At 48.0% G+C, this 11,615-nt stretch overlaps 1 protein-coding gene across 1 annotated transcript; it reads right to left on the bottom strand.

The window, feature by feature from the left end:
* Nucleotides 1-575: 575 nt before the first annotated feature.
* Nucleotides 576-6,137, bottom strand: PLA2G1B (phospholipase A2 group IB). The gene is made up of 4 exons (XM_080649998.1): nucleotides 5,976-6,137; nucleotides 3,400-3,559; nucleotides 2,768-2,895; nucleotides 576-764 (listed from the first exon to the last, which is right to left on the bottom strand). Exons 1-4 carry the CDS (start codon nucleotides 6,007-6,009, stop codon nucleotides 643-645), a joined length of 444 nt encoding a protein of 147 aa, XP_080506124.1. The 5' UTR covers nucleotides 6,010-6,137; the 3' UTR covers nucleotides 576-642.
* Nucleotides 6,138-11,615: the final 5,478 nt, after the last annotated feature.

Raw genomic sequence — 11,615 nt, 5'->3', positions numbered from 1 at the left:
TTCAGTCCACAGGCCAACGCTCTATCCACTGAGCCAAACCAGCCAGGGCTGTTTATTATGTTTGATGACCGCAATGTGAAAATCAGCTTGTAGAGTGTGGTAAAGTCTTTGTAGGGCTTAGAAAAGAAAAAAAGTTGTAGGAAAAATGGTTGAAAATGGAGGCAGAAAAATGAGAGGAGAGACCGGGCTGGACTGAAACAAGAGCTCACTGCTTCAGGCAGGGTAGGGGGTGGTGAAGGGTGTGTGTTCTCATGGGCTCCCCGGGTTCAGATCCCATCTTTGCTACTTACTTTGCATAGCTCTGGGCAAGGGGCCTCTCCTACGGAGCGGCAGCTTAGAAAAGGAGGACTTACTAACTGTCAAAACCTCTTAGGCTTAGGGCATCCAGGGAATTTGAGACACACAGTCCTGGCACAGGGTAAACCATCAGGGGTTGTTCGTCATTACTCAGGTCTCAGGGTGCTCACTTCCTGGAAATATGCGAGTGATTCAACTTCCAAGGCTGGAAGAATGATGCTCACGAAGGACTGGGAAGAGGCCCAGATAGAGAGAGAATAAAACAATCTCCAAACGCGAGCCTTTCAACAAGGTGCTTTACTGTAAGGCGGAAGCCACCGGGGTAACGCGTTACAGAGGCGGCACTCAGTCCTGACAGTACTTGGTGTCCAGGTTCTTGTGCTCCTTGTAGTAAGGGGCCTTGGAGAAGCAGATGGCAGCATTGCGGTCGCATTCGCAGATGAAGGCCTGGCAGGGTTTGTTTTTGCCTGGAAAAGAGCAAGAGGAGAGGCCTGAGCCAAGGTGGAGCCTGCTGTCTACAACCCAGGGGCAGGAAAAAATAACTGGAATAATTCAGTGGCCATTCCACTGGTGCAAATTTAGGGCTGACAAATTAAGCAATTAAAATGCCAGAATTTCAGATAAACAATGTATGCAAGGTTTGGGATGTAGACTAAAAAATTGTTGGTTGTCTATGTCAAAGTCAAATTTAACTGGGCAAGCTGCGTTCATCTGGTGATCCTAGGTGTGAGCGCTGCCTTTTGGAAAGTCTTGTCTATTTTGCACCCACATAGCTACAGACCTCTGATAACATAGGTAAGCCATTATAAACCATATGGAAAACACTAAAGCTTACACTTAAGGCAGCAAAGTATTTTAAATTTCAACTTAGTGAAGTTTAGTAAGCCAGTTTCTCTACGTTAAAGCTCATATTTAAAAAAATAATAGAATATTATACAGACATTTAAAATAATTATGTCTATATGTGGAAATACTTCCAATATATTTTATTTTTAAATATATTTTAGAGAGGGGGAGAGAGATAGAAACATCAATGATGAGAGAGAATCATTGACCAGTTGCCTCCTGCTCAACCCACACTGGGGATCAAGCCTGCAACCCGGGCATGTGCCCTAACCGGGAATCGAACTGTGACCTCCTGGCTCAACCACTGAGCCACGCTGGCAGGGCCTAATATATTTTCTTGAAGGAAAAAATAATTAGTAAAGCCTAAAAATTTGAATATATATATATTATATCTAACGGGTTATCTCTGGGCAGTAGGATTATAGGTGCCTTCCACTTTCCATGACATATATTTCTGAGATTTTATTACTTTGGCCTTGTTTACTTTTATAACCAAAAGAAACAGCACAGTTAGCATTTAAAATGCATTTGAACTTTATCTATAAACTAACTGTGTATCTCTGCTTACCTTCAATCATTTTATTAAAGTTTTGTTTCTTTCTGCTCCTTTCCTTTAAAAACCACAAATGAATTGTGGGTAGGCTTCTACTCCTAACCCTTATCCTAAGTCCTTTGAAACACTTCCCACCAGTGGGTCACTCCCTCATTCCAGGTCATTCTGCAGATGTCTTTTTCTCAGTGAGGGCTTCCCTCACCACATTCTTTTAACTCACACACACGTTCCCTCCATCTCTCCACCGTTCTCTATCTCCTCTCTCTGCTTTATTTTCTCTACAATACTTATCAACATCGAAAGTGTTTACGTTTCCTCTTTATTTTCTATCTCTGCCATAGAAAGTGGAACCCAGTTCAGTTGGTTACCACGTTGTCCCCATACGCCACGGTTGTGGGTTTGATCCCACAATTCAGAGAGATGAACTGGAGGCATGATACGTTACTTCTGACGGTGGCGGGGTTCTGGGTAACGTTTTCCATGGCACCTTTGGACTGGAATTGTGGTTATTTTGATGTTTGTACAGTAGCAACAACACCTTTCAGCTGTCTGCTCCTCAGAACTGCCTTATGGAGGGACACATTTCATCCGAGGCTGCATCACTTACTGGTTAAAACCAGAGACTTCGAGGAAAGAAGCAACTGGGTTCAGATGTTAGCCTGCCACTGAGAAGCTGTGTGGGTTTGGGATAGTAGGTTATCCAAAAGTGGCTATTTTTGAGCTTCAGCTTCCTGACCTGTAAAATGGGGCTAATAAAACCTACCTCACACACACGCCTCACCTAGCACCTGGCGTGTAATAAGAACCTAATAAATGCTAGTTGTGGGCTCTTTTTATGAAATAATAAAACAGTATAACATGGCAGTTAAGAGCAGAGGCTTTTGAGTCATACAGACCTGTGTTCAATAACCAAACGCTCTTTACGAGCCTTAGTTTCCTCATCTGTAAAATGGGGATCACAATGGTATAGTTCCTGGCACCAAGTAATTGATCAACAAATGGTAGCCATTACCACTATTACGTCCCCTCCTGCCCACTGAGGGCCTACAAGCCAACGAGGGGTGAACATACTGCTGCAGGTGATCTCTGAGCCAGAGCATTTGTATGAGTAGCTTTTGGTGTAGGGGTTGTCCAGGAGGAACTTGCAGGTGTCCAGCTTCTTGGCTTGGTCGTAGCAGTGGTCGTGTATCTGGCAGCACCTGGGGGTGGAGGATCGGGGAAGAGTGAGGCAGGAGCAGGTGCGGGGGCAGCAGGTCCGCCCGCATCTGCTCTCTCCGGAACAGGTGGGGATGTTTTAGCCGACAGGCTCCGGGAGATTTTGGTTTTGTGGCTTGAAGAAGTGTAAGGCCTTTTCTCATGTTTATTGAAGGCGACTTAAAAAGTGGTTGCAGGAAGACTGTCGGATCATGTATTCTGAAGATGCCCATTGAGTCGTTGCTGTGATGGCTTGTGTGGCAATGTCCTGCCACTAGAGGGCAGCCGCACCCACTACCTCACATCCCCGCATTCTGCGTCCCATCCCCAATAGTGAGCGTTGCGTTTAGAATCCTCCTGAACATTTGCTGACATGACAGGAGGTGAAAATAGGTTATCCTTAGCAAGTCTGCAATCCCCTTCCTGTGCTTCCTAGTGAGGGTCCTTGGCTCGTGCTCCCCCCGCCCCCCCCCCCCGGCCCCCCAACCCCCTGCAGATCAAGTGCTCACTTGTCCAGTTCATCCACAGGGGTTCCGGATCCGCCCAGGCCACAGTAGCAGCCGTAGTTGTTGTAATCTTTCAAGGGGTCGCTCTCAGGCATCGTGCACTTGATCATGTTGCGGAACTGCCACACCGCCCGCGTGCTGATGCCGCCCTCGGCGGCGCACACTGCAAGAAGACAGCCGGCGTTCAAGTTCGTCCCTGGGGGCCCTGCAGCGCCCTGGGGCTCATGGCCGGCCAGCCTGCGCTCTCAGGCCCCCCGCTGCCCGCTCTGACCGCTGGCAGCTGCCTCCTCGGAACACAGCTGGACACAGAAACCTGGCAAAGCGACTATGACTCCTTAATGAAAACTTTAAAAAAACATATATAGTTGTAAATTGAGATAAAGTCACATAACCGGCCCTGGCCGGGTAGTTCAATTGGTTAGAGCAGTGGTTCTCAACCTTTCTAATGCCGCGACCCTTTAATACAGTTCCTCATGTTGTGGTGACCCCCAACCATAAAATTATTTTCGTTGCTACTTCACAACTGTAATTTTGCTACTGTTATGAATCGTAATGTAAATATCTGTGTTTTCCGATGGTCTTAGGCGACCCTGCTAGCGACCCACAGGTTGAGAACCGCAAGCAGGGTCACCTAAGACCATCGGAAAACACAGATATTTACATTACGATTCATAACAGTAGCAAAATTACAGTTGTGAAGTAGCAACGAAAATAATTTTATGGTTGGGGGTCACCACAACATGAGGAACTGTATTAAAGGGTCGCGGCATTAGAAAGGTTGAGAACCACTGCGCTGGAGTGTGAAAATTTGGAACAGGTTAAGAAGAATCTAAAATAGGGGGTTAAGTGGGGGACTGTGGGGCTGAGGTGGGGCAGGAGTGTGAGGAATAGTGAGGAGGCCTCTGTGGCCTCCCATCCTCAACAGGACAGCCTCTGGTTCTGCCTCAAGGCCCACACACCCGCTGCTCCCTCTGCCTGCACACTCGTCGTCTCACTTTAAAAGGCTGGAAGGTCCTGGTTTAAAAGCCACCTCCTCAAAGGCCCGTCCTGACCGTCCAGCTGTGTGGCTCCCCTGCTATCCCGTTTCTTCATGTTCTTTGTTCATAGGACCGCCCACAGTCTGTGCTCTACTTATTTAATGCCTCCCTCTCACAGGACTGTGCACTCGAGGACAGGCCTCAGGGCTTTTATTCCGCAGGACCTGACATTGGGCCTGACACATAGTAGACACTCAATAAACATATGATGAGTTAAATGGATGAAATCATCAATACATGAATTAAAGTTCTTGGCACATAGTAGGTGCTCAGTAAATATCGATTTAAGAAGTTAAAAAGTCTACCTCTGGCTGAGTGTTTGTCTAAGCTTGGCCCCCCAGACACAGGGAAGCAGGATCCCTTCTCCCCATTGCAGAGCCTGACCCTGTGAGATTTGGTGCCCTAAAGAGAAGATGGCATGAAATGATTTTGGGGTCCTGTTTCAATCAGCCACCACTGTTGTCTCTTTGCCCCCTGCCTTGCCCCTCCTTTCCTTGGTCTGTGACACTGGACCCACTCCATGTGCTTAGACCCAGGGCAGCGGAAGGGCGGCCGCTGGTCACCCTGCCCGACAGCAGCCTCCAGGCGGCAGCCCAGCCGGAGAGGCCGTGTCCTGGAGCAGGAGCTGGGAGCCTGCTCAGACCAGAGGAGCCTGGCTATGAGGGCCCATCTCCAGACCCTCCTCCTGCCTCCCTGTTCTCTCTCTCTGATCCCACCAGCTCTGTCTTTGCGGAGGCCGGTCCGCAGAAAGCTGCTATGTGTGTGTTCCTCCGACAGGGAGCATGGCTCATTCATCTCAGTCTGATACCATTAATGTTGAATGAATGAATGAATGAATGATGGATGAATGAGCTGGGAATGTGTCAGAGTCCATTTATTCATTCAATCAACGGTGCAAACAGCACTGTCTCTGCTCTCATAGAGCCCATGTAGATGGGGGTGGGGATGGGGTAAAAAACAAACAAACCAACAAGATACCAATCGCAAGCAAAGATAGGTGCTGGGAAGATGGGACCTTGTGCCAAGGCGACATGGTAGAAAGAAAGAAGAGGGGTCTTTGTTCGCCTGGATGCACAGGGTGGGCCTTTTTGAGAGGGGTTACCTGAGTTCACACCTGAAGGTTGAAGGGTGCCAGCTTGAGGGGGGAGTTGAGGGAATCCCAACATGGGAGCTTTTAAGCCCCACAGGGAGCTCTGAATAAAGACTCCAAGTCTGGCCCAGCTGGCATGGCTCAGTGGTTGAGCATCGACCTATGAACTAGGAGGTCACAGTTCAATTCCCGATCAGGGCACATGCGCAGGTTGTGGGCTCGATCCCCATTGAGGGGTGTGCAAGAGGCAGCCGATCAATGATTCTCTCTCATCATTGATGTTCCTGTTTCTCTCTTCCTCTCTGAAATCAATAAAAATATTTTAAATTAATAAAATAAAATAAAACTAATAAAAGATTCCAGGTCTGGACAGCCCTGTGACCTGTGACTCCCGTTCCAAAAGAGTGAGATCTTAGCCCAAGAAGTGGGTGGAGCTGGAAAGACGTGCCTACCTGTGAGCAGAGCAGCCAGCACAAGGAGTTTCATCCTGTCGTGAAACTGATGAGCGAGAAAGGACTGACTCCATCTGAGAACTGCCTTCTTATAGTCACCCCGAGGCCCCAAGATAAGGCTGTAGTGTTTGCTTTGCTCCCTGCTGACTTGGGGTTGTCCTTGAGTCTGTCTGCTTTGGGTGACCGCACGCACGTAAGCCCTGCCAGTAAGAGGTGTATGTATTCGTCATCAGCACTTTGTAAGGAAAGGGGTTATTTCTGGAATCACATATCTTGGAATCTTGACCCTCTTACCCTCCTCCCCTTGGCACTCAGCCCAGCTTCATCGCTGGGGGTGGTGGTGGTGGCAAAGCCATCAGCGCCATACACTTGGCGTTGCCTCCATGTGCCTGGGTCTGAGTTGTGGGTCCCGTTGAATGGTGCCATCAATCATGCACTTGGCAGGTGAGGAAGCCGATTCAGAGAGGTAAAGTAATTTGCTCCAGGTCACACAGCCAGCAAATGGCAGGGTAGGGACTCAAACTGGTATGTCTGATTCTAAGGCACACGTTTTATTTTATTTTCCCCACTGTACCAATACCAGCTCCCTCCCCATTCCCCACTGTGGGTTTGTAAGAAAACCCCCAAAGAAAAAACACAAAAGACTTACAGAATAAAAAAGTTTTCAGAACTATTGTATCAAATGTCTACATAACCCAACTGGCGTGGCTCAGTGGTTGAGCATCAACCTATTAATCAAGAGGTCACGGTTCAATTCCTGGTCAGGGTATATGCCTGGGTTACAGGCCCAATCCCCAGTGTGGAGTGTGCAAGAGACAGCCGATCAATGATTCTCTCTCATCATTGATGTTTCTCTCTCTCTCCCTGCCTCTCCGAAATCAATAAAAAATATATATTAAAAAATGTCTAACATAACACTTTGGGGGTGAATTTCACATAGCATGAATTAACCATTTTATTTTTAAAGTGAGTGATTCAGTGGCATTTAGTACGTGCACACACAGTGTGGGACAACCATCACCTCGACCGAGTTCCCGAGCCCTTTCACCCTCCCCAGCAGAACCCTGTCCCCACAAGCACTCGCTCTCCCTCAGCCCCAGGCAGTCACAAGCTGCTGTCTCTCTAGATCTACCTTTTCGGGATATTTCACACCATATACGCATAATCTTTTGTAATTGGTTTACTTTGTGTTTTCCCATTGAGCTCCCATGTGATCTCTGCAGCAAACCCTGTTTTAATTTTATGAGCATTTTATCTCAGTATAGTACATTTGTTATGATTAATGAACCAATATTGATATGTTATTACTATCCAAGGTAGTGTTCATAAACTCAAACCCACAGCTTACTTACAGTTCCTCAGTTTTTAAGTTTTTACCAAATGTTTTTTCTTTTTTTAAAAAACATATTTCATTATTTTTTTACAGAGAGGAAGGGAGAGTTAGAAACATCCATGAGAGAAAAACATGGATCCGCTGCCTCCTGCACACCCCCTACTGGGGATGTGCCCACAACCAAGGTACATGCCCTTGACCGGAATGGAACCTGGGACCCTGCAGTCCGCAGGCCTACGCTCTGTCCACTGAGCCAGACGGTCAGGGCTCAAATGTTCTTTTTCTGTTCCAGAACCCAATCCCAGAGAGCACCTCATTTCAGTTGTCCTGTCTCCTTAGGCCCCGCTTGGCTGGGGCGGTTTCTCAGAGCCCCTTGTCCCTGCTGACCTTGACCGTCTGGGACAGCCAGGTGTCTCTGGGAGGCCCCTCTATCGGAATGCGTCTGATGTTTGACTCCTGATTCCGCTGGGCGGGGGGGCGGGGGGGTTGAGGGAGAAAGATCACAGAGGAAAAGAGCCGTTTTCATCACCGGCCATCTTCTGTCGTATCCTCTCTTATCCTGGATGCACCTTGGCCACTGTCCAGAGGGGGACCCCGGGGCTCGGCTGCGGGAGAGCCAGGCATGGCCGTGCGGGGCTGGAACCCGCGCCCTTCCCGGAGCCGGTTCCCTGCACCTGCGCAGGGAGGGGGCGGGTGGGGCAGCGCGGAGTCAATGGGCCTCTCGCACCCGCGGCCGGGCGCCCCGGGGTTCCGTGCTCTCCCTCGAACAGGCACAGGCGCGAGGAAGAAGTCCTCCACCTGCAAGGGCTTCCCTGTTTCATCTCAAGCCCCGGAAAGGCCCTCCGGCTGGTGAGAGAACGCACGCAGCTCTGAGTAGCAGATGGGGAAACTGAGGCCCGGGAGGGGCAGTGGCTGGTTTGCTTAGGCCTGATTCTGCCCCCCGTGGCCTCGCGTTTTCCTCCTGCCACCTGCCCCTTATCCGTTTCTACATCTGTCCACTATGTAGCCATCAGCCAGCCACAGGGGCTATTTCAATTCATTACAATCAAATAACATTAAAAATCAGTTTCTCAGTTACACTAGCCGCATTGCAAGTGTTCGGCAGCTACATGTATGTGGCTGGCGGCTGTCAGTGGGCGGCGCAGAGACTATTTCCGTCATCACAGAAGGTTCGATGGGACAGCTGGGCAGGATGTCGCAGAGGCGGGGGGCGGGGGGGCTGCCCAAGGAAAGGGAAGGCGTGGCCAGCAGAATGCTAAGTCCCCCATGTGGGTCCTTTGGGGTCAGAATGAAAGAGGACCAGGCGCTGCTGCTGTGGGGGTGTCTGAGAAAGGAGGCTTAGCTGGTGCTACCAAACCCTCTAGGCTAAGAGTATTCACTACCATTTAACCGGGCGCTAACTCTATGCCAGGTCCCATGCTAAGAACCTGGCACCGACCTCTGAGGTGGGTCCAATTACAAACTCCATTTCACAGAGAAGACGATGGAGGCTCAGAGAGGTTAAGGAACTGCTCCAGTGTCACACAGCAGGACCAAGAGGTGAGTTGGCTCTGGTGCTTACACCACAGGATCATCTCATGACAGGGAACTGTAGTCGTGGGTGGGAGTGTGGAAAGCCTCTGGAGGCCAGAGGCGGGTTAGTCCTGCCCACTTCCCCCCTTCTCCCCCTCCCCCAGCCAGCTGGAGGCTTTCCACAAAGGCAGGCTGCACAAATTCCCACATGCAATTGAACATTCTGTTCCTGGAAAGAGACCTGCTAATGTGACAGTCCAAATCTCTGCAGGGGACACAGAGGTGGAGAGCTTTGCTCAAGCCCCTGCACTCTGTACCATGACCTTCTGCTGCCCCAGGTTCCATGCACAGGTGTGTACCACACGGCTTCTCCCAGCCTGGGAAAAGCACACGCTCCAGTGGAAAAAACAGCTAAGGATAGCTTCTTGGCTCCTTCAGGTGACGGCATACCCACACCCAGCAAGGTCACACTGGCCCAGCCCCTGGAAGACAAGGTTCCTGCTTCCAGGAAATGCTTAAAAGCAGCTACCGTCTGGTGAGTGCTTCTGTGTGCCTGGCACTGAGCTATGGGCTCTATATACATTGTTTTTCAGCCTTAATCTTCTGGCACAGCTATTATTGTTTCATCATCTTCCCCTAGTTAAACATATGGTAAAACAGGTCCAAAGAGCTTAAAGTTACACAGCTTGAGAGGGGTGGAGATAGGAATTGAACCTGTGTGTACCTGCCTCTTTGTCCAGGGCTCTCTTTAATAATAATGACAATAATAATAATAATAGCAACAAGAGCAGCAGCAAACATCCTTTGAGTACTGAGAGCTTTACACAGGTTAGCCTGCTATCAAGTGCTATTACAGATGAGCAAATTGAGGCAGCATACCGAAGTACCTACACCTTTTCCACCCCCAAAGTCACCATCCTCAGCATCTGGATTTTTATGAATCCCTAACGTTTCTAGCGGCATCCATTCTCTCCCTCTCTTGTCCAGCCACAGAAAGATATTCTGGATATTAACCTCTCCTCGCACAGATGATTTGCAAATATTTTCTCCCATTCCTCAGACTGCCTTTCACTTGTTGTGTCCTTGAATGCACAAAAGTTTTCACTACTACGTTTGAAGTAGTCCCATATGTCTATTTTGTGTTAGTTGCCTGTGCTTAAAAAAAATTATATATATCCCAAAAATTAAACACACAGACACACACACACACACACACACACACACACACACACATATTATTAATTTCAGAGAGGAAGGGATAGGGAGAGATAGAAACATCAATGATGAGAGAGAATCATTGATCAGCTGCCTCCTGAACGCCCCCTACTGGGGATTGAGCCCACAACCCAGGCATGTGCCCTGACCAGGAATCAAACAGTGACTTCCTGTCCCTAGGTTGATGCTTAACCACTGAGCCACGCCAGCCAGCTGTTGCCTGTACTTTTTTTTTTTTAAATATATTTTATTGATTTTTTTTTACAGAGAGGAAGGGAGAGGGATAGAGAGTTAGAAACATCGATGAGAGAGAAACATCGATCAGCTGCCTCCTTCACACCTCCCACTGGGGATGTGCCCGCAACCAGGGTACATGCCCTTGACCGGAATCAAACCTGGGACCCTTGAGTCCGCAGGCTGACGCTCTATCCATTGAGCCACACCGGTTAGGGCGTTGCCTGTACTTTTTAATGTTGGTTCCAAGAAATTATTGCCAACTCCAACGCCACGAAGCTTTCCCCTATGTTTTCTTCCAGGATTTTTATAGTTTCAGATCTTAAATCTAGGTCTTTAATTCATTTTGAGCTCATTTTTGTAGATGGTGTCAGTAAGGGTCCAGCTTCATTCTTCTGCATGTAGATGTCAGGTTTTCCTAATACCATTTGTTGGAGACTACCCTTTCCACATTGGTGCCCTTGGCACCCTGGGCGAAGATCGTTTGCCCATATCAGTGAGCGTTTATTTCTGGGTTCTCTGTTCTATCCCCTTGGCTCGTCTGTCTCTGTGTCTCTGTGCCAGTCCCTCCTTGTTTTGATAATTATAGCTTTTGTAACATATTTTGGTTTTTTATTTTTTATTTTTATTTTTATTGATTTCAGCGAGGGAGGGAGAGGGAGAGAGTTAGAAACATCAATGATGAGAGAGAAGCATTGACCGGCTGCCTCCTGCACATCCCAAACTAGGCATCGAGCCTGCAACCCGGGCATGTGCCCTTGACCAGAATCGAACCTGGGACCTTTCAGTCCGCAGGCTGATGCTCAGCCACTGAGCCACACCGGCTCGGGCTGTAACATATTTTGAAATCAGAAAGTGTGAACCACCAACTTTTTCAAAACCGTTTGGACTGTTTGGGGCCCCTTGAGATTCTGTATGAATTTTAGGATAAATTTTTATATTTCTGCTAAAAATGCCACTGGGGGTTTGATAGGTATTGCAATGTCTTTGTAGGTCGCTTGGGTAGTATGGACATCTTAACAGTATTGTCTTCCAATCCACGAACATAGGATCTTTCCACTTATTTGTGTCTTAATTTCTTTCAGCATTATCTTGTAGTTTTCACTGTACAAGTCCTTCACCTCCTTGCTTAAGTTCATTGTTTTTAAATTTACTTTTCTGATTGTTCATTGTTAATGTGTAAAGACACAATTGATTTTTGTGTGATTTTTGTATCCAACAACTTTGATGAATTCTTTTATTAGTTGTTTGTGTTTGTGTGTAATCTTTAGAGTTGTGTGTTTTTTTTACATATAAGATCATGTTATCTACAAACATAATTTTACTTCTTCCTTTCCAATATGGTT

This window comes from Plecotus auritus, assembly GCF_963455305.1.
Source record: "Plecotus auritus genome assembly, chromosome: 13".
Taxonomy (NCBI): Eukaryota; Metazoa; Chordata; class Mammalia; order Chiroptera; family Vespertilionidae; genus Plecotus; species Plecotus auritus.
Note: the sequence above shows the minus strand (reverse complement) of the source record. Positions and strands in the feature narration are given on the sequence as shown.

Excerpts from the sequence above, each read along its gene's own strand:
- PLA2G1B (XM_080649998.1), bottom strand. The coding sequence starts at position 6,009 with ATGAAACTCCTTGTGCTGGCTGCTCTGCTCACAG. Across the intron at positions 3,560-5,975 it reads GCTGGCTGCTCTGCTCACAG|TGTGCGCCGCCGAGGGCGGC; the intron begins GTAGGCACGTCT and ends GTCTTCTTGCAG. Across the intron at positions 2,896-3,399 it reads CCTGTGGATGAACTGGACAA|GTGCTGCCAGATACACGACC; the intron begins GTGAGCACTTGA and ends CTCCACCCCCAG.